We start from the raw sequence: 25,616 nt of genomic DNA on the forward strand, positions 1-25,616 counted from the left end.
AACACAGATGACGCCTATTTCGATCGCGTCGCAGAAGTAATGATGTCATCAAAATCGCGAACGGCGGAATATAGAGTTAAAAACGTCAGTGCAAGCATCACACAGATATAACCACAGGTAGAGAAGGAAGAAAGATGCCCAAAGCTCTGTAACACGTGTGCAATACTGCCATAAAGTAGTATATGACAGATCTCCGAACACATTAAGAGATGCACATGTAAATTTGAGAGCTCTCTAAGTACTTACATTGATTTAAATTACGTGCACAGGAGGCTTTTTAACCCATGGAGTGTTTGGATTTTCCTGTAAAAATTCAGTTCAAAATTCAACCCGTAGCTATTAAAAATCTGTCCCTGTATATTTTCAGTGTGCTGGGATAAAATGTGTCAAGTGTCAGTCACCTTACTGCATCAGTGAGTGTGAGTTTATGTCATTTTGATTTGATTTGTTTTGTTTTTTTTTTTAGAAGGGAATAGCAAAGGTGTCTGTCCATGGGGTTGTCTGGCAATGTTGTGTCCGCAAGAGTGAAGACTAACAGTGATGACTGATTTGTGACTTTTTTTGTAAGAATGACTGGGTAAAGAATTTAACACAGAGCACTCAATGTTCACAAATCAGGAGAGCATGATCAAAAACTCCCACAAATTTACACAACAGACTTTATTAAGTTTCTTAAATTATATACAAATCTTACATAAATGATAACATACATATTCATCATTACAACCCTAAGTACTGAAATGTCCTAACATATTTGTACTGTCAGAATGAAGCCCTTTTGATTTGGATGTGATCTGAAAAGCCTTGATGAAATGAGTAAAGCTAGCCAAAAGCGTTCGGGGACAACAGCCACAACTGAAACAGGGAAGAAGCATCCTCAGGGTTTGGTCAGAAACACTATTTAACCTAAATTCAAGTAATTTTGAGTAGAACTTCAATTTCTCACTGTGTAAGGGTTATCATTAGAAAGCATAAAAACATTGTGCTCATATACAAGGGGGAAAAATATCTGGAAAGGGGTAAGGATGTTCAGGTCACAGACAGGCAAAGTATATTACATCTTTTGCGCCTCAAGAGTTTCCTGACAGCAAGGACTGTCTCTGACAGGTCAAAAACTGTGCAGATGACAGCTATGTATATGTGTTTTGGAGGAGCTGGGCAAGTTTGCACATAAAGAGCATAGCACAGCATGTCTGTATATATTTGACAATTGCCAAAATAGACTTTATGAATCATGCATGAATAAAAAGTAAAAAAAAAAAATTGCAATGCTCAAATATTACAAAGCCAAGCAAGTTGCAATGCACATGAGAAATAAAGTCTACGGGATGTACATAAGCTCTAGTATAAGGGGTAAATCAATTAAAAAATGTTAATACAAAGCCCTAAACAGTATCTCTCACAACCCATGTTTAATGGCAACTCTGGAACTTAAGAGGGAATCTTTGTCATTTGGCAAATGCAGCAACAAGAGGTGCCAGACAGACTGTGGGTTACTTGAGAAATGGTAGTTTTGGGAGTTTGGAGATTATAACAGATCAGCCACTAAAACCCCATCAATCTTGTCGACAACTAGAAAAAAAACTTCTGTCCCTACAGCTAGCCTCCTGAATCTCAGTATGACTGCTGAATTCTGATAAGTTGCTTTAATGGTGGAGAATGGCAGGATGTGATTTTGTCTTTATATCTGCATTTGGAGAAAAAAAATACCACTTTAACTTAGTGATGCACTAGAGAAGGCAACAGGTCTGAAGGCATTAGTGTAAGTAAACAAAAATGCATTGTCAGTATACTTCTGATAGAGGCTTCAGGGGAGCAGCAAAAAAAACCCAAAAAACAAAAAAAACATGCAGTTTCAGCATGACTCATCATATGTTCTCATATGAACCATCATCTGTTTTCAATGACATTTAAGTTTTAATCTAAGGCCCTTTGACATGCACAATGCACACGTGCCTTCGTTCTGTCAGCAAACCACATAAGGGCGCTTTCCCGTTTTAGGGCTCTGTTCGTTGAAACTAAACACTGGCAGAAGTTTTCTGAAGTGGGCCGTCTGAAACATCTGCAGAGCGTTTGAGATTCACTGCAGCGGCACAGATGGAGACTGTGAATTACCAAGCTCTCAGAACGCTGCTTCGACATGGAGGGCCCTGAAGAGATGCTGCCCATACTGATGTTCACTCAGGCCTTTCCTCTCAGTCACAGCTTGTAAAAACCTCCCTGCAATGCATGGGATCTGGATCTGGATCCGCTTTTATCATGGGTTTAATGGAACAGAGGCCAGCTGGCCAACGCAAGCTGGTGTATGCTTAGAGGACCAGTTGTTTTAGACCTCTCACAAACACAAACACACATGCACCCATGCAAATCGACCCCATCACCAGTACAAGATCTAAAGAGGTCTGAGGGACTAATGGAAAAGGCCAGATCCAAGTGTAGGTCAGAGACCAAACCCTTATGTTTTTAAACCTTTGTTTGGCAAAGCATCACATCAGAGGCTCTTTAATTTACACGGCTGCATTCAGCAACGTCTGAGAGAACAATCCGCAAAAATGAACTACCTTGACAAACCAAGAAGTCTGGATGATTACAAAAATGACAATGATGGTCATTTGGAAGGTAGTGGTGACAGATGAAGAAGAGCTCTATACACTTTAATTCAGTCCACCCAATAACACCCAGCTCTGTCTCATAAGCTCCTCCCCATAATGATAACATCTTTCGGGAAGCCGTCCATCTTGGCCACTTCAAAGCAGCCCAGTTTGCTGTAGAAGTCTAACATTCGTTTGTCCATCTGCCTGACTTCACAGAAAGCACCATGGGACCCTGACAGAGGGAGAGGGAGAGCAGCACAGACACAGACAGGGAGAGAGAATAGTACAATAAGATATTAGAGTTTAAAAGAGCTCAAACTACTCTAGCAGTTCGTTCCGAGTAACTAACTGTTGTATGGTTGTTGCTCTTTCTGTAGAGTTAGATTTTGATACTTTAAAAACAGACTGAGAAGTGCTACAGTTTAAAGAGACAAAACAACAGATGTGAATCAAAATGATTGAGAGAATTCCTTTGTTTTTCTGTTCACTTCTTCTCCATGTTTTGTTCTTCCTTATGCACAAACAATGTTTTCTGTCACTGAATAAATGCAGACTCAGGACCTAATCATAGGCTGTGGTACACAGACACAGTTCTCACATACACACACACTGCAGGCTTACATACATGAACAACTCAGACTGAACCTGGATGAGCATGAAAGACTCACCATTGGCTTTTAGTGATGAGAGGAGACATCCCATCATACTCTTTGCTACACTGGGATCAGTGACCTTTGTATGAATGTCAACTTTAATGAGAGATGGGAAATTGCTGAGGAAGGAGTCTGGCAAACCTTCCTCTTCCTCGTGGAAGCTCAGCATCATTTTCTACAGATTGGAAGAGAGAAAACATATGCAGATATTGGAAAACTGCTCAGAGGCATGGAATTAGGGTTTGAGAAGATGTGCTGAGATTAGTATATGAGTAAATATATGATAATTAGTGTATATAATCATATAAATATATGATGTGAGGGAGTCCTTCACACCTCAGCTTCAGAGAGGTCCTTCTCCACGTCAGGTTTGTTGTATTTCTCCTGCATGAACGGGATCCAGCTCATCTTGCATTTTTTCACGAAGGGTTTAACGTCTACTGTGCCCAGTGCGTAACCACAGATACCCTCATCGTCTTCCAACACAAAGCCGTAATCTGGGCTAAGTGTAAGGAAGCCTCCCACCAGCCTGAAAAGCACAGAGATAGTCAGATATTTACTCACCGTTTCTCTAAAGGTACATCGCATAATTACCTATCCCAATTTGTGTGACAGAAAACAAACTTTCTAAACATGTACAAAGTACAATATTCACTACATTAATAAATATTTGATTATATACACATTTGTATGAGAAATCAAGCTGGAAAACTTCACCTGTCTCCTATTAGGTCTGGTTCCTGCTCTGAGAAAGGGGTTCCATCAAATTTTTCGTTGTATATCTCTTTGCAGATTTTATAAACCGCAGGCTAAGATAAAAAAGAACGTATATTCGTACATGTTAGAGAAACAGAAGTGAAGGGCAAAGAAGACAAATGACTCTATAGCTCCACCCATTGCTATTTCTCTGTGGGTTGACCAGAGGGGCAGACTGCTGATTTGCTATGTTAAAATTAAAGCATCAAGTGAAAAAACTAAGACTACCTCTGAAATCATTCCGACAGTTTTCAGTTTGGTTTTATTTGGTAGGCTACGTCAAAGTAAGGCCAAGGCTACAGCTACACCGACCACTAGAAAAACACATTCAGCATACAGACATACGGCATGGGTCGGGGGAAAAAAGAAGAGAGGAATAATCATACCTCATCTTTGGGAAAATATGGTCTTATGGTATAGATTTTGGAAGTTGGCATTGCGGGTGGCGGCTGGTAGAACAGATCGTTTGCCCCATCTATCGGCAACAATCGCTGTGAAAAAGGCGAAAGTAAAAACAATGAGGAGACTGGGAAACGGTGGCAGAGGCTTCTGTTATCATTACCTGCTCCAGCTGAACTCTTCTCAAACCAAGAATAACTGAGCAAAAAACAAAAAAGGCCAAAATAATGGCATATGGCTGTACAATGTCAAAGAGTTTTATTACAACTGGCTCCTTGGTTTGTCAGAGATCAGCAAGAGCTTGTAATGACCACGTATGCTTTCTCCCATCTTTTTTTTTTTTTTTTTTTTTTTTTTTAAAAAGACAAATCAAAGGAAACAAATAAACAAACAAAACAAAGTGGAACAGCAAAAACAGTACATATTCTGATAGCAGGCTTGGTCTGAGAAAGGCTAAACTGGCTAAAGGAGATGCTCCTTTCCCACGCTAAAGGCAGTGTTCGCAGCGCAAACTTATTCCTGTTGAGAAAAGTAATGATGCAGCCGCACGTGGAAACAAAACTCCATGAACAAATTACATCGAATGGCAAAGGTTCATTTACCTGTTTCTAAATGGCTGTACAGAACTGCATTTAAAAAACGAAACAGAAACAAAACAAAAATAATACAGCGTACACTTAAAAAACATGGTGGGTGAGAAGATTTGGTCATGGAGCTTCGAGGCAGGCGTACTCGCAGGCGAACTCGCGAGCGCGGTGACGCCAGCGCTTGCGCGGGTAAAGGGGTAGGGGGAGGAGGGGAGGGTAATTTGCGCTGTGCTTCCTGCAAAGAAACAACATGTCATGAAAATAAAAGCTAGCCATGCTGCGCGGTCGCAGGCGCTTGGGGAAAAGCAGCATCTCATTTGGACAGTTGCTGAAAGAAATCCAAATTTTGCTTGGGTTAGAAAACGCTCCCGTCCTAAATGCCAAAATCTGACTTACTGCTCACCAAAACCCCATTTTTAAATACATTTAAATGTGCACTTTTCACAATCTGAGCACTGTTTGCTGCTGTTAGATAAGTAAAATGTCCAATGTGAAGACAATCAGCTCACCTTAAACAGACCAACCCTAAGCAATTCTCAATCACACCAGTTCTACTAACACAGAACATCTCTTCATTCAACATTTGGTTGTTAATTCAATATTTGATACCTGGAACTCTCCCGCTAGACCGCCCCTAAAGGCCCAGGGCTCTTGCTCTCCACTTAAGAACTGTGCTGAGGACTGACTACGACACCCTGTTGAGATCAGATCCAAGCGGAGAACGTTACATGAGGGGCTTTCTGACAGAATGAGGGGGTAAGGGGGGCAAAGGGACAGGTGTCTATTTCCATATCACTCCAAAGAAATAATATAAAGGAAAGTATATCTAAATTATATCAAAATGCTGAATGCTTGGGTCAAATGTGGCTCAAGCAGCTAAAGCTTACCATGACAGAATGCACTATGTTTTTTTTGTTTTTTTTAACTTTCTAACGAACATTTTGCCAAAGGCCAAATCAGCTTTAATCAATAATATTACAGTGAAATCAGAACAGCCTGTTGGCAGTTTAAGCAACTGATTCAGTTATGCAACTGCTGGATTTCAATATGTGTGGTTAAACCTTCAAGCTGAGCATTTGGTTCTGATTTGCTATGAGTTCTGATTGTGTGTAGAAAGAATAAAGAGGAACTACAGCTGTAAAATTAAGCGTCCTTCCCTAAAAGGGTTTACTGGAGCGATTACTAAGTGATAATAACAAATAACGGAGTGCTGTTGGTTTCCTGGTAATAAGCTTCAGCTGTTTAAACCTACTGAATTCAACACCTCATCAGAAGTCACATTTACACCGATGTGCCTTGTCACATGACTACCGGGCTGTGTTTGTCAGCATAGAGATGAAAAAATAGAGCTGTTATACACACATGTACTAAATCAAAGTATAACCGAGCTCCTGTTTAGGTGGGCAGTGTGACTGTGCTTGTGAACTCAGCATGCCTGTAGGCTCTCCTAGATATTCACAACTGTGAAACACAGCGCTCTAATTGCAAAACTGCCGGTACAAACTGTACTTTGTGTCAATGAAAACAACCTTTGCAGTAAAGAATGGACATGACTCCTCGTGCCGGGAACCCGTGGTCATGTAACAAGACAAACGCAGCACAGAGACAGGAGTGAAAATAAAAAAAACACACACTCCTGTTTATGAAACATACAAAATTCATCCTGTGAAAGAAATGGCAGGACACAGCATATGCACACACCATCTGAGGGGAATTCCAAAACTTGTTTTTTGATAAATACAGTTAATACTTCAAACTGACTAACTCAAAGTTATGGGTTTGGCTACTGTGTATCTGTGGAACAGGGTGGAAAAATAGGAGCGAGAGAGAGAGAGAGAGAGAGAGAGAGAGAGAGAGAAGTTTGGAGCTGAATTCCCCTAAGATGCTGCATCCTGCTTGTGCCCGGCCATCTCTATGGGCCTACTAATAGAAACAAAAATCAAGTTAGAGAGGCTGCCAGAGAAAAAAACAATAGGTGTTAACGCTTATCGCTTCAACTATCGCTGCGCAAATGTGACTTCATCCGATAGCCTTCCTTTTTGCAACACTATAATATTAAACTTCAAAGTAGTAATTCAAAACTCAGAAACGATCTTAATTGAGAAACAGAAAACACAAGATATGCAAAACAGATAGTTCTAACGCCAACACTGTGCATACATCGGCCACTGTCGATCCAATAGCAGTAGAAACTTGAGCTGAGGATTCTTCCATCTGCACACAATGGAGGGAGAAGACAATAGAAGAATTCATTAGTAAGGATCTCAGCACAACAGCAGTGAGGTGTGACTGATTGCCATGTGCAGTGCAGGAGATTGGGGATGTGAAGGGGACAAAGCTTTTAGTCTCTCACTCAGACATGGGGTACACTACACTGTACCCAAACAGGTTTACCATGACCAGGTACGAGTCACAGAGCATGACTGGTTTGAGTTCTTTCAGACATCCATTGATGGTGTAATGTTAAATAAACTACAGTTTTAACTTCACTACTTATTATGATATCAGGAATATGATCAAAAGTCCCCCAAAGTCTCCCAAAAATATTATGACATATGGCCATATAACGGACAATGCATTCATCTCAACATTTCTGTATCAAATTCCTCGGTTTGGAATAGAATGTGGCCAAACCAGTTTTGGGATGCTGCCTGCTGTGTGCATACAGGGCTTCAACTTTAGCTGGACAGAAACCTGTGAATGAAATACGGTTACCAAGGTAACCCAAGCCATGCTGGTGCTTTCATTCTTATTCAAGAAACCTCAGAAAGAATTTGAACTGAATCCATTACTCTAACTGCACTGCAGATGTATTTTTTTTTTTAAACATTTTCTCTTACTCAAATCTCAAGAGCCTCTGTTGTGAAGGGCTTTTGTCTCCATTATCAGTATCCTGCTTACTAGAATCTTAAACACATGGGCAAATTTCAAATTAGGAGGAATACTGTCTACTACCCATATGACTTTTTATAATGCTACAAAAGTGAGAGAAAACACCGGCTAACAGGTGAATGTTTACCAACTACTCACGCATCTGACTTTGTCTAGTAGGTCAACAGTACTTAATATTTGGTCCAGTGAAGGTCCTTCGTTAGCATGGACAGTATGTCGGTGCAACTTAATGTCCAGTGAATCTTTGCTTAGCATGGTCTCTGTTTCAGAACTGGCCTGAATTATAATGTGTTTGTGCGACAATATTTCTAGAAGAGGTGTGCAGTTAGAATAAAGCATTCATAAAGAGTAGTTTGTGGAGTACATCTCCTTAACCAGCATAAATACTGGCACCAGATATCAATACAATTGACAAAAAAAAGAGAACCCACAATTGCCTTTTGAGGTACTGCATTGCAGGAATGGCCAGGAAATCTTTTTTTTTTTTTTACCTCCATTTATGCACCAGAATAGCCTTACATGAACTGCCTTGCTTTCCAGGCTCGCATGCGCGCTAGGGCATAAGGGATCAACTGTCCGACTGGATCAGACCCTTGATCGAGAGAGATGGCAGCAGGAGTTAATGTGTGTAAAATGCACAATAGAGTAACCAGACACACAGCAAGCAGCGATACCCACAGCCCTGGATAATAAACCACACAGGCCAATTACAGCTTCAGACAAGGGGGCAAAAGGAACAGACTAGCACTGCAGACCGCATTCAGTCAGAAAGAGAAAAAAAACCAAAAACCAGTAGGTGCTCATTAAAGGAAATGTTAAACAAACAAATAAATGAATTAAATAAATAAATAATCATACTTGACTTAGAATCAGATTTGGAGTTCTGGTCTAATTTGACTCTGGACTTAGTCCAAGAAACTAAGAAAGTGAGCTGAGCATATATCCTTTCTTTTAGTGAGAGCAGAGAGTGAACAGAGAGATTTCGTACCATTAAGTATATAAACATCTCTTAGTCGCTTGAATGGTTGACTAGGGAATGCTGAAATTCAACTAATGCTGTTTATTATTATAAAAGGTATATTATTGGACTGAATTTAGGGGTATATGACAACTAAGTCTAAACTGGACTGTTATAATATTTAATAATCTGCTACCTACACTTTAAAATCAAATAGGTAAATTAAATTAAAAAGTGAACAGTCTCTATAAAAACTAAGATGAGAGTGCTTATTAAATGGCTTAATATCAGTAAAGGTCCTGAGACAGACAGAAGTGCAGCTGTGGGTCTGTACATACCTAACCACTGAACAAATGATTTCACCATAGAGATGATACTCTTTATGTCCCAGATGTAAGGGTACAGGTCGTAAAGAATGGTCCTGTTGGCGGAGTTGGAGAGTCTTGTGAACATCTGGATCACAGAGCAACACATCTCTTCGAACCGTTCTGCTCTTGATTGCCACTCGGTCACCTGAGGAAAAAAACCAACAATCACAGAGCCAGTTCAGCTTATGCTGTTCAACAACCTTTGTTTATATGTTAAACAGAAAGATAATGCTAGGCATAGAGTGCCTGGAAATATAAAATTGTCCCCCTACTGTTATGAGAAGAAGTGCCCATTCACACTGTGTATATATGTATGCATCTTTCTCATGGGTCTAAAAGCACCACCAACTGGAGAAGAGCATCACTGCACTTCCACCATTTTGTTTTTTTCCCCCCTCTTTCCTTTAATACACTCCAGCATGAGAAGAATCTGACTCTGACCTTCTCTGCATCTTTGCTTTTGGAGTTTACGCTGACGACGCTGCTGTTGGCGCGGAGCCAGTTGAACTCTTTGAGCATCTGCACAGCTTTGGGCCCGTGCTCATAAGGCAGATAAAACAGCTCAGCCAGCAGTGTCAAGTCCTCCAGCGTCAGAGCCTCGGCGGTGTACAGAGGCTTCTCGTTCGGCCCTGGGATGTAGGTCTCCTTGTTGAGCTGCTCGTCGGTCTGCATGGGTGCAATGTCGCTGCCTGAGTCCTCCTGAATGGACATCTCAGGAGACTTTGACTCGGTCAAGCTCTCTTTGTCCGTGTCCATGGGCTTCAGTTCCTCCGTCATCTTGGCCTTGACAATCTCTGTGAGGATCTGGTTTACGTTCTTCGTGTCTTCTGTCTCATCTACTTTTTCAAGCACCATCTCCATGGGCTCCTCCTCAGACTCCTTTTTCTCCACCTCCCCTGATTTGGCCAGCACAGGGGGCTCTTCGCCAATCGGCCCCTGGCTCATGATTGGCTGCTGGAAGACGGTGGTGACAGAAGTGGAGGAGCCCAGGCTAGGGGTGCCCACGGTTGTTACATCAACAGGAGAAGTCTTTGGCCCACTGTGAGACACCTGGCGACCTATCGAAAAGGAAATGAAAAAGAGAGATGTTAAAAAAAAGGACTACAGTACGATAAATGTGTATACAGTACAAAATCAAGCCATGATACTCACTGTTGTACTGATGAGGCACCCCAAACTCTCCCAGCCATTCGGTAAGTGCAAGTTTCAGAGCCATTTGTGGGCTGTATAGCACATCTGTCTCCAGCTCCTCATCACTGCCCTCATTCTCCAGCTTGATCTGGATGGATACTGTGCTGTCTTCGCTGTCCGCTGGGAAACAAAGACAGTGGAAAGAAAACATCTTCATTAACACCTTAAAAAGGGGCTAAGACAAAAACTTTAGGCAAGCACTGTCTCAATCTCATTCAGTAAGACACTTATGACTAAATAACCTTACTAAATTCAAAGGCCTCTCAAGTGGCTCTAAGACCCAATTTAACTCCAAGCCAATTATGAAATGGCCCTCATTGCTCGCCCAAACTACGAATTGAAGATATTGGTATGAATCAGACAAGAACAATTCAAACAAACACAAGCCAACAATGCAAAAGATGACAAGAAAGCTAGAACTGGAAGCCACAACAGCAGTCTATACTTGGGTTTATGTACTTACTCATCACCACGTCTTTCCTCACTCCATTCATGTTTGACTTGTACCACGTGGCTAACGTGTGAATGGCCACAAAGTTGGACTCAAATTCACAGTTGGGGTTGGTGAGCACCCCCCTGAGACGGGGTATGAGCTCTGTGGACCTGCCCTTATATGGTCCCAAGAAAAGCCTTTTCTGATCGTAGTCATTGGCATGAATATTGTCCCAAATGACTGGAGCTCTTCTTAGAATCTTTGAAACCTCTTCAATAGATTCAACTGTTATGTCTTTAGAAACTACTTTTGGACCTGAAAAAAAGAAAGACATGTTTAATACTTTTAACCCATTTTCTGCACGTTCTCACTTTTTTCAAATGTCTGGTAGCGCTCATTCCACAAAACTCATAGTTCTTCTTCAGAAACGTACCTGTCCACAATACTTCAATACCTGGCAGAAGCTTCTCACCGATTGTGCGCAGGTAAGGGGACTGAGACACATTTGGGTAACAAAATGTTCCACAATATTCTGTTTAAAAAGAAGTAATGAGTATTTACACATATCATTTATATACTGATGTGTATATGTATAAAGACCAAATTCATTTGGTAAAATAACTCAATATGTTTTTACCTGTGGGGCAAAATAAAAACGTTTCAGGCTCTCCCAGATACTGGAATATCTCATTGGTGACTGACACTTGAGCGTGTGCAAAGGAGCTGAAAACCTCCTTATCAGCTGGACACATGTTGTGATCAATATCATCAAACAGTAGCGCAAAGGACTTGCAGCCAAAGTGAGAGACCTACAAGAGAGAGAACATGTGGCATTCCCAAAACAAACAAAAGCAAAAGCAAATATGATGGTACAAATATGCAAAACTATGTGGCTATCTTACCTGGTCCAGCTTCCTTTTCAGGGTTGATACTTCTTTCTGGTTAGAAAATGTGATATCCAGCCCAGGGGAGATGGCATAAATGAACTCAATGCCATGCTCTTTTGCAGCGCTGATCAGAATCATAAGTTGCTCTTTGGAACAGTGAGAAACAGATGAGTTAGAGAGATATATATATATATATATATATATATATATATATATATATATATATATATTTTTTTTAATCTAAGAGATATGCAAATCACAATCAACTTAATAATTTGTCACTGATGCTTATTAAGGCTGTCTATTCAGGAAAGCACACTCACTTGGAACACAGAATGTGATGAAGGAAAAAAAATAATCACCTGCTTCTTCAACTGAGTACATCTCTCTCCAAAACATTCTGTGTTTATAGTCATCCTTCGGTGCATACAGATAAGTGTTTAATCCCCATTTCTGCTGTCTGAAAAACATCAAATCCAAACTGGTAATACTATGCAAAACCACAAAGTTACAGTTACCAATAATGATATATTTTATACAGATTACATCAACAGTCCACAACTCAGTACAGATGGTTAACTTGAGGTGAAAATTCCAATACCTTCTGAAAAGTTCTTTTCTTTGTTCCATCGTCCATGGTCGGCCATAAAAGCCTGTTCCAAACAAGAGAGAGCACTCCATTTGAACTTACACAGCACAAATTCCAGCGCCGCCAGACATACGTGACGCGCCATATATTTAGGTCAAAAATGTACTACTATAAAATTCTTTAACTATATTATTTGGTTCAGTTAATGTGCAAATTATATTGATTCTTCAGTGACAATTCAGAATTTACAGGTATAAATCCTTAAAAAGCGCGTCCTTAAAAACGAGAAAGTAGGTCATTTCCGTAGCTAACGCTAAATGAGTCGGTCCACGTAACCAAGGCGTAGCGTACCCAATTCCAAATATCATCCTAATTCTAATTAATTTCACAATGCATTTAGGGTATTTTATCACAAGTTCAATGGGGAACCCTAGACACTACAACTCACTAACAATTTGGCCAGTTTTAAAATGGTGCATTATGGTGAGAATTATTTTAACACATAGTTAATATAAATTACTCAAAATATAAAATACAATTACGACAAGGTTTGTTCAAGTCAACACATTTGCTTACCTTCAACTACACCGCTAATAAATTTTCTCCGTCCAGTTCTCTCGATCTCGACAGTCGGCTCCTCAACTGAACCAGGAGCTTCGACACAAGGATCCGTTGATCCTGGACTAAGACTCGGTTCGCTCTCTGACTGGGATGACTCTATCGTTTTGTCTTTCTGGACCATTTTCGGGCTTTGAATTTCACTCCCAGATCCAATGCAAATATTTCGTTTTCGTATGAAATCGGATCCTACGCTCGGTAACCTAACCAGGTCAGTAGGCCATCACCCCTTTGTACGCAGAGGAGTATGAAAAGATTGCCTACCTTTATGACAGTGGCTCTCAAATACAGCGATAGGAAATTCCGATATTGTAAATGAAATAAATTAAACGATTAAAGATTGCTTACTAATTCGGCCAGCGTTGTCAAGCTTGGCACAAAATGGTTTGAGTTATCCTCCGAGGAAAGAAGCTAGTATTAGCTAGCTTTTTCCTTAGCAGATTTGCCGTCACTGTGCAAACTAAATCACATACTGTCTCAAATAGCAAATTAAACAAAACATTTATCGTCGTCACACCTAAGAAAAAGAAAAGTTAACCTCAAATATACCGTGTTTCTTTAAACAATATTCTAATATGTATTTTTCCTCTGCGTTGCGATGTACACTTCAGCTCAATTTTCTCCAACCTTCTTCCTGTTTACACCTACTGCGCAGACTCAAAAAACTAGTTCAGACCAGTCACAGCCGGCTATAGTCCCAGAAAACAAGCGCTTATGACAAATTACTGAGCAACAGTAAATCTGTACGGAAGCTCACAGAGCCCATTAAAGCAAATATTTTAATAAACCAGCTAAGTCAGGAGAACGGTTTATTTTGTAGCAATCTGACCCCCCCCCATTAACTGAGAGGAGAGATAGAGTTAAGCATCCATGTTGCAGCAGTTCTTGGGTCACTTGAGTTCAAGGGATATTACACTAAAGTGCTAATGTGAACTACTCGCACGAAGACTGGTTACAGTCTTTCAGGAGACAAAACATGATTCTGACAGGTCTAAGATACGTCAGTTTGGTAATACAATCACTGTTGCGTGGCATCTAATTTATCATTTGCTATCTCAACGTTAAAGAAAAGCCCAGTTTGACTTGAAAAGAACTAGTTCAACTTACAAGAGACAGTCCTACTATTTATTATATGAATTGTTTATGTTGTTAAAAAAGGAATATAGTGAAAGCTGCAAGGGCAAAATTAAATTGAGTACCGTCTAGTTATTTAATAAGAAAAATGGTTATTTCATAAGAAAAAAAATGGAATAGTCCCACTGTTTTACTGACCTATTCACATGTTTATTTTACTGATTGTTAGTTTCTCATAAAAAAAAGTTTTTGATTGACTTCAATAGCTATTCACTGTTACTTATCTGAAATTCATAAATCAAGGCATATCATCAGTATAATCACATAATAGTGAATCAGTGCACCTTCAGTAGTCACTGAGTAGTTTTAAAGCATCAAGTAGACTGGATAAGCAACAGACTCTCCATCAATGTTTGGGGTACCTATTAATACATATATAATATATGCTATAAAAACACACGTACCACAATATTTGTTTTCATAGTTTATTTGGGTTGAAGTACAACCTTAGCAATGTAAACCATTACTCTCCCAAACACTGAACATCCATACAGCTTTAATTCCCATTTCTTAAAATGCATTCCACATTTTTCAAGTTGATTAAACATTTAAATAGATTTCTTTAAAAAATTCATATTTCCTCACATGGTTTCAGTTTCATTCATTTATCTTTTTTAAATATTTTATGTTTTCGTACAAATCTTCACTTCAATAGAAGGCATAAGCTTTCAGAAACAAAAATAAAAGAGAAAACAACCAAACTGACAAACACTGAAAGGCAGCACTGAGGGTGTAGTTCAGCCAGTGGCTTGAGGTAATGCATTTACTCCCTTCTAAATGGCCTGGCCTCTCATCGTTACCTTTTCAGGCTCTTCTGGGCCTGCTTGAGTAAAGTGTCAAAGTCTAGTGCATCAAATTTGCTTTTTGCAGGTGCTGGGTCACAATCCCGATTTGAGTCTGCAAGAAGCACAGATGGAATCGTGAGCGGACAGATTTTGTAGGATTCAATAAAACTGTAAGAGGAGAATTAAGAGGGGTGAAAAACAACGGCAAAGAGTTGGTCTTACCAAGATCAGCATAACCAGTCTTGCAGAACTGCCTTCTGCCTCCAAAGCAGAGGTCAAAGGGGAGTTCGTTAGGTTGCCGGAGTTTCCAGCCATTCTCAATGGCTGAAAAGGCGTCCTTCGTTTCATAGTATGTGACAAACCCATAGTTGTCTCTGCAATGGTTGAGAGGATCTTGGATTAGTGGAAAAGCTGAGTGGGGGGGTCGGTCAGAATCTCTCCTACATTCAGAATGACATGACAAATAATCACTCACCCGTGTTCTCTAAAGTGCAGAGTGCACTCCTCAATTTCTCCAAACAACGAGAAGCGCTCCTTTAGCTCCTTCCGAGTCATCCCTCCACGAATTCGTCCAATGTAAACTACTCGGCGCTCCTCCTAAAAATAATGGAGATTAATCTGTTGTCTGCAACTGGATATATTAATGAGGATCTGTTAAATATCTTAAGTAAAACAAGTGTTTATAATATAATTATTGCTATTATTATGCTACTATTATTATAATTATTCTTAGTAGTAGCAGTAGTAGTAGATATTACTATATTATTATTATTATGTAGTATTGAGACAACCACTGTAGCCACTTAAAATCTTTCATATTTTTACAATGTAACACATTATAAAAATATGAAAACAATCAGTGGTTTCTTACACTGTCCAGGGAAAGTTACTGCACTGGCAATGTCAGGTTGTAACAACCAGCTACCACAGTGATCATTTACTGTACCATACCTTAGCCACATAGCTAAGTACCATATCATCATGAAGATTAAAGCAGTTTGGTTTTTTGGTTTTGCATTGTAAATACTGCTATTGCAAGGCAGCCATTAAGTGGTAAGAGAAACAGTCAATAAACAGTACACTATGTTCAATTCCTGAGCATAAGAGGTCTCTGTTAACATAACTCTGAAGTCTAAGGCAGAAACAATTCAAGTTACTTTGTACTCACTATTGCTTTCTCTTTTCGTCTTCTTACATCTTCATTGTGATCTCTTGAAAAATGGTGACTGGTTCTCCGGTCGGGGCTGTAGGAAAACAGGGAAATTTATTCATTTATATGTAACCAGTAGGATGCATTGAACCTCTGTGACAATAATAATACATATATGAGGACATATATGAGGAATAACGTCTTACCTGCAATGGTTTTTCCAGCGCTGTGAATGGTGATTCTGAGGAGAGCGTGAACGGGATCGACTCCAAGACCCAGAACGAGAACTGGAGTAGGAAAACCGGCGTCGGCGGGGTGGAGAGTGGGAACGGGAACGGGAACAGGAACGGGAGCGAGAACGGGGAGAGTGACGATGAGCTGGAGCTGCCTGAGTGATGGGATCTGTACCTGTGGGTCAGAGTTAAATTTACGCTCATGAACCTCGAGAGTTACCCTCCATTATCTGAACAACTGGCAGTTAATGTAGCCGTAATATTGTCATTCTGTAAATTCTCAACGTTTCTGATATTTTTGTGATATTTGTGATGTTTTCCCTGTTAGATGCAGGGCTATCACTGGGGACCTTTAGAGGGCAGGTGGAGTGTTGAAAAACTGCTTGGGACATTGCTCAAAATAAATGCTTTAAAGCGTGTGAGGGAGTTAGCTGTTTAAACCCACTGCAAACAAAACCCTTCTACGAGGGAAAATTTCCATCAAAGACAAAATCTTACCTCTTCCTGGTTGGTGACCGAGACCCGTAGGAAGACTCGGATCCAGATTCAGAGCAGCTGGAGTCAGAGCTGGTTTTTCGTGGCCTGTATCGCTTCCTTGCACGGCCTCTCTCTCGTTCGTATGGGCTGGGAGAACGCTCTGAATATCTCGGTGACCTTGGCTGTCCATGGCTGCTGCTCTCTGACTTCTCAGACTCTAGCCGGTTAGGTGAAGCATCGGGTGTCTCCAGGACAGAACTGCTGAACTCCTCTTTCTCCAGACCGCCATCTATTTTATAACCTTTGGGAATTTTGGGGTGGCAAGCAGCTGGGGTCAGGCTCTGTGGCGGAGTCTGTTTGGGCAGCTCGATGGTCTTAATGTTGATGCTGGGCTGCTGTTTGACGTTCCAGCGGTTGCCGAGTTCCTTGGGAGGAAGCTCCTTGGGAGGGAGGCAGTAGTCATGATCTAAAGAGAAGGGCTGAATCTGCTTGGCAGGAGTCTGCAGCCTGTTGCGCAGCCGGCTGGAGGGTAGGGGACGGGCTTCTATCTGAATGGCCTTAGAGGGAGTTACTCTGGGTCCCTCAGACATCTTAGTTTTGCCTAGCAACGCCACTGGTGCCAGGGGCTTCCACATCTGGTGAGGGGGCGTGGCAGGGGGAGAGAGACCTGTGAAACACAGAGGAGTGTTTGGAACTGCAGCATTTTATTCCATCATCAGTTTAAACGTTTATTTTGGATTTGTAAAACAATCCAAGTAATGTCAAATTGAGGTATGGATGGATTAAATGACCAGATTTCGCTTGTAAAAACATTAAAAGTTATGCATTCAGCCTTAGGTTTAGATATTGATGAGTGAGGACCTCATTAGTCATTTGTTTAGCAGAGCAACCATAATTCAGCACTTTGGCCACTCAAGCTACACACACTTACCTGCAGTGCTACCCAGGTCATGGATTCGGGCAAGCTCCAGAGCCTTATGTTCAGCCAGGGGCTCAGCACTGTAAATCATAAAATGCATACACAAACCATGGCATAAATTAAGTTCAGTCTAACTGGTCAAAAATGATTAAATACACTAACTCATCCTCTGTCTAGTAAAACAGAGAAAATCTGAGTAAAGCCATGGGTGAAACACAGGTTTGATAGATACTTTTGTTCCATCAAAAGACAAAACAAGAGCACCCAGCGATTGAAATGACTAGCCACCGATCCCATAGCCATGAGTGTGGGCTCTGTGGTACTCGGCAGGTCTTGGTGAAAATGAAACACACACCACGATGGTGGGGGTTCAGTATGAGAGCAGCACAGAAGCTGTAGGGTAACTCCCCATTTTGTATCCCTGTTACTCACCATGAGTTTCCTACAGCAGCTGCTCTACCACAGACCTCCGGCTTACTCGGCTCCTTTTTGGCTGAAAAGCAAAGCAAATACACAAGTGAATGACTGGAAATAAAGTGTATGGGTGAGTTAGCGGAGAGGAATGCTTTGTGTGATTGAGGAAGTGTGAGTAATGCATTATGACCCAGAAATGGATAATGGGCCATGCATAACCTGCAGAACCCACTCAATGCAACACCTAGTTACACTGCACTGACACAGAAAGGTACACTTAACGCTGTGTTAACACTCAGTGCCATTACATGGAGGATTCTAGGATGCTTATATATGAGAGAGAGGGTGCAAAATAGATGCATTCAAATTAAACCAAATGAACAGGATGCCAGTCACACCCTGTCATTGCTCACAACCCAGTAATATCAGGCCAGACATGAATCAGAGCCTGTGGTGCTGCCGCCACACACACAGCCAGGCCTCGCAAGTGTCAGCGCATCCGCTCAGACAATGCCAGCATACAGCAAGTTAAAATGGATTTGCGGACGGAGCAGAATTCCATCAGCTCAATGAGCATGATCGCACGGCAGCTGTTCCAGCCACATGGCGGTCTTAAAAAGGATGGAGTCCCTCCTCACTGCCACCCGGACACTCTTAAAGAGCTGTCACATACAACAGAAACTTACAAAAAGAGAGACTCTTAGCTGAACGCACTGTAGTCGCTATTCTTACGATTTTCAAATTTATGTTAGGTTGATTCGACATTGTATCCCCAAAATGTTGAATAAGGGATGAAAAAAAAAAAAAGTACAAATAATAGACTTATCGGAACACAGTGCTATTTATTACAAGTGAAATCGTCCTAGTTCCCAGCAAAGACAATAACTGTGTCACTTAAAGTGTGAGGTTTCAAGCTTTGTAGTTAGAGCGTAGTGAGGTTTTAAGGTTTTCCACCAGGTCTGCCTTGTGGGGAGCAATTCTACTGCTGTATATCTCTTCCATCTTCCTAAACAGTTAAAATGTAAGTACTCCTCTCAGCTGCATACAGAACAACATTTGAGACCACAAAACACAATGCGATATGTTATGTGCATTTTTGATCCATTGTTCTACAGACTGCATTTGTTTAACATGTAAGCATGCGCTCTATGTAGAAGTCACTAACAAATTATTGGCTATGCCTCTGCCTCCACTTTCACTTTTAAACACTCACTTTCTAAGAAAAACAAACCATAATGATACGTGCTTTGGAGGATCATAAAGCTAAAAACTCCTCCTACCAGAGAATAAACGTGTATGTCCTCCAATGAGACAGCTAAAGTGGGCGTCTATATAGCACTCCCTATCTATCAGAGATAACTCTGGTCAATAATTTTAAGACATTAAGAGATAAAGAGTAGAAATGAAGGACTCTGTCCCTTTAACTTATGCTACCTAATCTTGACATCACAGATATACAGTATGTTGATGCTCATATGCAGCAGTCAGAAGCCACTCCCTTGAAGAGATCTTGAAATTAAGTTCATAGTTTGGGGGGCTCATTGGTAGAGAGACTACATGCTCAGGGATCTAACCCACAACCCAGCAGTTACTAGGCCTTTTCCCTTTTTACCACCAGTCACACTAGGTCAACAGCTGGGCCAGCACTGAAGTAGGCACCTAGTCTGGAGGGAGAATTTCTCAGTGATAACTCTGCAATGCTAAACAGGACTTCCATGTAATACATATTTAGTCTAATGCAAGCTCTTGAACTCAAAGACTCCACTGCTGTTGAATGATACTTCCTACATAGGTGAAAGATCAGCTCACGACCCCCTAACAGCATCACTTACCCTGGTTCTCTTCAAACTGCTCCAGCAAACTGGTGAGATCAGATGCTTCAATACCTAATGCAGAAACATCAAAACAGAACACAATCAACTTAAAGATACCTACGGTTATCATTTTTACTTTTAGCCACTTATCAAAGGTCATGTACCTAGCATGATTACAGGTTCAGTTTTATTTGCATGCAAAAACAAAGGCACAGCAGAGAGCTCAACTGCACAGACATCAAAGCACTGCTGCTCACCAATTTCACTAGTGAAGGACTGGATCAGCTCTTCTGTATTCTTCAAATTAGGTGGTGTCACTGCTGGAGCCATGTTTATTGGCTCCACCCGATCGACAGGCCGTGCAAGTTGGCACTGAGCTGACAGGAAAGGCTGTGCAACAATTGGTGCAACTTTACTTGGTGTAAATCCAGTTAACCGTTTAGTAAGTGTTGGTTGAGTGCATTTAACTTCTTCAGGCACAGTGGTGGTCACAGCCTCAACAGGTTCAACTGATTCTGAGAGAGGGGTAGCAGCAGTAAGGGGCTGGACCCCTGCAGTGGTTCTTGGGGTGATTTCGGGCTGGACTTGATTAGTGATGTCCTGGTCAAAAGGCAGGTTTCCTCTGACTACTGGGTCAGCAACAGAGGTTTGTGGCAGATGCTGCTCCGCACTCGTATTTTGGGCAGCATCAGTCACAGTGGCATCTGGTAACGATCCAGATCCTATAGTGTGCATCTGTCTAGCAGCTTGAGGCTGAGAAGGAATGTCACCGTTAACAGAATTCTGTGGCACAACAGGGCTGGGGACAGGTTGTTCTTCTGCTGAAGAACATGTAGAAGAGCTAGAGACCACCTGCTTTAAAGATGTAGTCTTTTTCGTGGTGACTACCATAGTTGCTGGTGGAACAAGCAAGGCCTCTGGTGTGGGCGGGGCGCTGGGCCCTCGGGGTTGCCATGCTGGCATTACGTCGACAGGAGCTTCCTTTACAGGTGGGTGCGAAGCCCTACGAGGATCCCTGGGCGAAGGGTCTGGAAGGCAGGGGATGGGGGGAAGCTCCCTGGGTGCTTCAGGCAGTTGAGGCCATTTGGCACTGTTGTCTTCAGCCTTCTGCAATGGGGCTGGTTTCTTCTGCTGACGCAGAAGACGGTACTGTTGTAAACTCAAAGATTTGGGCTTGAGCTCGCTAGGCGGAGGGATGGTTTCCTTGCTTACAAGTTCCTCTTTGGAGGGCATATTTAAGTCTGTAGTTTTTTCACTAGAGGACTTGACCGCCAACGATCTTGACTCATTAACTTGTGAGGTCGATGTCTCAGTTGTTGGTAAAGGCTCTGACACTGTGATGGGCAAAGGCTGTGATTCAGGGGATTTGAGGCTGGGTTTAGTGTTAGTTTCATCAGATGAGGTGGACAAAGAGGTCTCCTTTCCAAAATCCTTACATTTTTTCACCACTACACATTCAGGCAAGGTTGACAAAGAGGTGTCTTTTTCAGGCCCCTCAGATTTTTTCACCGGTACACATTTAGAGTCAGGGATTTCAGTTCCCACTGAAGAGACCACATTTGCAAATGTCACTTTCTTCTTTTTCTTCCGTGTCTCTTCCTCAGGCTCCTTCGGAAGTTCATCTACAGCCTTTTTGGCAGATGCACTTCTCAAGACCCTCCCCTCACCAGGTGGAACTTCTTTCTTTTTCCATTTCTTTTTCTTGCGAGGCTCACACTTTTTGGTGGTCTGTCTTTTAGGTTGCTTATCAATAACCTTTTCCACTCTGTCATCTATGACGGGTGAAGAGAAAGGTTGATGAGCCTCTTGCACTAGTTCCTCTGGGTTTGTCTCTGGGACCATCTGTTCACATGAAGAGTCAGCACCAGGCAGAGAGAGGGGAAAGCCTAGATCTGGGATGGCCAGGATGGGTTCGCCATTTTCTCCCTTATCTACCACCTCCAGCACAATCCCTCCCTCTGGAAGCATCTGTTCGCTACCCTCTTCCCCTTCCATACTGACCGTCATGCAGTAAGGATGTATTTGCCTAACTAGGTCACTGAGAGTCAAAGAGACACATTCACCACTATGTTCCAGTGACAGAGGAACACTTCCCCAATCTATCCCTTCAAGCGACAGTGGGTCAAAATCCGACATGACCTCAGCAAACCCATCCTCCTCTTCATCACTCTCCTGCAGTGACATGTTTGGCATCCGAGGAAGTGTCTGAAAAATTAGTACACAAACTAATCAGTGAATCAGTAATTTTAGAGAGGAAGGCTTTTCATATTGTTGCTTCCTAGGTAAAATTGTGTGTACGCTGAAATTTTAATTTCTGAAATTTTCACTTTATTTTGAAAATATTAATTACTAGAAACCCTTTGAATTTGTAGAGAGCACGAATATTTAAATGAAATGTTATCAATAAAAGGTTTTGTGTTAAGACTACCTTTCCAGGGGAGCAAGGTGCATGTTTCATGTGGCACATCGACTCCTTTTCTGTGGCAGTTCGGGGCAGAGCCAAGAGTTTTTTCAGCTAAAAAAAAAAAACCAAAAAACAAAACGTAGCACAGTGAGGTGGTGTAGTCCATTCTGGGACCAAAAGTCTGTAACAAAAATCTGAAGGAAACTGTGTGACAGTGAGTGTGATGAGTTGTGACAGGTGAGGTCCAGCTGTAAACTAACCGAAGCGTGCTCGCCGACCTTCTGACCCATGAAGAGTTCGGAGTCCGGTAGAGAATCAAAAGGAGATAAGTTCTCATCATCTACATTGTCAAGTATTTCGGTTAGAGCTGTAAGCAGCGTTGTCTCGTTTTCTTCGTCCAATTCCGTTTTATGCTAAAAGAAAATACAAATAAAACAGCCAATTAAACAACAACAACAAAAAATGGGCTGAAAGCATAACATAGTAATGTCTACCATTACAAAGTACAAAATAAAAAACATTAAATGCCCTGACAGTGCAGAGGTTGAGGCAGAAAACAAACAAAAGAAAATTAGAGCTCGTATGCCTCTTAAGTGGATTTGATCAACATAAATGCTCCTCAGTTTCACATGTGCTCCTACAGCAGTTGTTATTCAAATGCACACATTTGCTCTGGGCAGTGCTGCAGATGCACAGGACTAGAACAAAGAGTGTACCCAGGACTGTAACAGTGGTCACACTGACTCACGGAGAGTAAATTAGAAGATGCAGGACAGGTAGGTAGTGCTTACCTCTCCAGCAGAGGTGTCCTCAAAAATGGACAAAATAGTTGGGTCCAGGCAGCTCTGTAGTGCTTCAAGTGAGTCCGCAGAGTCCAGACCTTTATCATCCAGATATGTGGAGGACAAGGAAGCCTGAAGTATTTCTGCCTGCTGAAACGGGGAAAACAGGTTCAAGCTAAATAAAGACAACATTTGGGAAAAATAGGGTTTTTAAAAAAGAAACAAAAAATATTGTCTTTAGAGGGGTCATAAACAGGCTTTGCTGCTAAGTAGCCTAAGTGTATAAATTAGAGGTATTTTTAAACCGTAATGTAAAAAAAAAAGAAAAAAGAATTTAAAAAGTTTTAAATGTTCTATTTAAAATGCGGATGTTAAAATCGCTTCTTCTGTTCAGTGACAAAAGCGTGCATTATAACCCGCACACACATACCCACAGTACTACATAAATAGTTTTTTTCTTTTTTTTCAGTAAATATAATGTATTATAATTGCTCATTTTCAAAGATCGCAAAAAAATCCTGTATATTGCTTTGCAGGTAAAAAGACAGAAAGATTTGTAATTTAATACTTTAAAGATCAATTTATTTCATTAAAGCCAGTAACACAATGTTTTCTGTGTGGTGAGTTCCACGTGCCACAGTTATCACGTCATTCCGGCCCAAGACCAAAGCAGCAGCACACTATCTTGAACACCAAACCACGTGTTACATTACAACAATTCTGGGCCACGTTAAGAGAAGCTCTTACGATGAAATTTATTAGAAACACTGGTTTGACATGCATTTGCAAAATGTATTCTCTCAATCCGGATACACAGTAAAATACACTGGAAAAAAAAAAAAAAAAAAACAGCCCTTGTGAATTCGCATGTTGTCACTCAGTTTAGTCATCAGCATAGATAATCTCAACGAAATCAGTCACGCGCTTGTGCTTGGTTGGGGCACATATTGGCGATTTATGGTTATATTTACAATCCATTAGTTATGTGAAGAAATTGCATTTGCTCATTTTGCTTGTACTTCCCGGTACCAACAATTCGGCACTAACATTTTGCAACCGTGCCTGCACGAACCACGTTGGTTATAATGACATGAACTGAACTATAGTTTCTAAAATAAATTGTTGATGAATATTGGCCGCGACTCAAGTGCAGATTCAGGCCCAAACAACAGGGAGAAATCATTATAGACAACATATTAACCATAATATCAATTATTATTACATATAATAAACGTGATAAAACCACGTGGGGGAACCTCTTGGTAATTGAGGCTTGAGACTGAGCAGACAACCAGCGATACGATAAATGACAACAGAGCCAATGCCTTAAAAGCTGCTCAGTGAATGAAGCATTTACCACATAAGAGAATAACCATATATTCTTTGGCAAAAGCAAACAAACAAACAAACCAAAAACCCCACAGAGCATGCAAGCTAAGGGCGAACAAATAAGTTAGCGTCTCCGTTTCAGATGTTTACTTTAACCACAGACTGACGACTATTCGAACTATTGCCTTTTCGTTCGAAAACATTTTACAATAAACTGAAGTGAAACAGAACCCTGAAAATCGTGCACATAATTACTGCAATTCTGTGAATGGACAGCAGCTCGATACTCCAGCTAGCTCGTAGGCGTTGCACCTCGACAAATCATCCCATTTTAACTTCTTCAAGTCCTCCACAATTATAAAAAAGTATTGTAACTTTTCTACTTATTATCCTTCTACAGCTAACGCTCAACTTAATTGTTTATTTCGGACCAAATGTTCAGATACAGAATCTTAAGTCAGTACCTCCCCTCCTGCCTTTATCCACGTGTCACTTTCTCCAGTTATTTAACTGAATTTACTTAACTAATAGAGACTGACATCATATCATCATGTCTGTGCATGTAAACGAAAGACTGTTTTATTCAACCCCTACCTCGTCAAGGCTGGTTGTTGAGAATAACTCCATGTTACAGGGTTTAAACAACTCCTCGCCTGCTCCCCACCGGACCGCCATGTTCCTTCGATACAGTGTGCATGAGTGTGTATAATGTGGTCGGTAAGACTTCCAGCCGGCACGAGAACACGTGGTGTTTTGCATTCCCGGCAAAACGACATAAAGGTTCACAGGTCAAACCCGCCTCCAACCTTCTTCCTGTTCCTGTTATTGTCTGACTACGAGAAAACGGCTGCTGATAGATACTACGTGAAATCACAGTGAAAGCTTGTTTAGTTACCGCTTGTTCTCCCCCCCCCCCCATATTATTTTTATTATTAGATGATATCAACACTGTATAGTAATTATTTTTCGGAAGACATATTCTAGTCCTATGCATTTTAATTATAAATCGTATTGTCCTTAGCAATGGCTGATGTTATGTATGTACCATCCAGTTCAAGGAATGATGATACAAAGGTTTGGTTCTTGTAAAAAGAACAGTTTACCCAAAAGAAGCAGGGAAACTATATTCAAATATCAAGCAGGACAATTCTGACATTTGATAAATCATCTTCATCCTCATGCACATGGTTTCTTTGTCCCACGTGCTAACTGAATTCTGAATTCAGTGTTTCGTTGCTCATCTTGAAGAG

At 41.1% G+C, this 25,616-nt stretch overlaps 2 protein-coding genes across 3 annotated transcripts; both read right to left on the reverse strand.

Moving 5' to 3' along the window:
- Window positions 1-1,662: 1,662 nt before the first annotated feature.
- On the reverse strand, window positions 1,663-13,543 carry oga (O-GlcNAcase). Of its 2 annotated transcripts, XM_030770477.1 has the most exons (16): window positions 12,884-13,543; window positions 12,320-12,371; window positions 12,081-12,178; window positions 11,734-11,864; window positions 11,469-11,640; window positions 11,265-11,363; window positions 10,862-11,146; window positions 10,360-10,518; window positions 9,649-10,265; window positions 9,178-9,352; window positions 5,599-5,684; window positions 4,390-4,494; window positions 3,965-4,056; window positions 3,584-3,776; window positions 3,263-3,422; window positions 1,663-2,826 (listed from the first exon to the last, which is right to left on the reverse strand). In XM_030770477.1, the coding sequence occupies exons 1-16, from the start codon at window positions 13,047-13,049 to the stop codon at window positions 2,690-2,692; spliced, it is 2,727 nt and encodes a 908-aa protein (XP_030626337.1). In that variant the 5' UTR covers window positions 13,050-13,543; the 3' UTR covers window positions 1,663-2,689. The 2 variants fall into 2 exon arrangements, with proteins under 2 accessions (XP_030626337.1, XP_030626338.1); XM_030770478.1 differs by lacking the exon at window positions 10,360-10,518.
- Window positions 13,544-14,855: 1,312 nt separating this feature from the next.
- pprc1 (PPARG related coactivator 1) lies at window positions 14,856-25,041 on the reverse strand. The gene is given in 15 exon segments (XM_030772282.1): window positions 14,856-14,956; window positions 15,067-15,218; window positions 15,320-15,441; window positions 16,013-16,088; window positions 16,201-16,361; window positions 16,363-16,402; window positions 16,726-17,371; window positions 17,636-17,703; window positions 18,056-18,116; window positions 19,870-19,923; window positions 20,109-22,056; window positions 22,280-22,366; window positions 22,516-22,668; window positions 23,047-23,184; window positions 24,961-25,041. Coding segments are annotated over 15 exon segments (3,888 nt in total).
- Between the last annotated feature and the right edge of the window lie 575 nt (window positions 25,042-25,616).

The sequence above is a fragment of the Chanos chanos genome, chromosome 4, assembly GCF_902362185.1.
Source record: "Chanos chanos chromosome 4, fChaCha1.1, whole genome shotgun sequence".
NCBI classification, from domain to species: domain Eukaryota; kingdom Metazoa; phylum Chordata; class Actinopteri; order Gonorynchiformes; family Chanidae; genus Chanos; species Chanos chanos.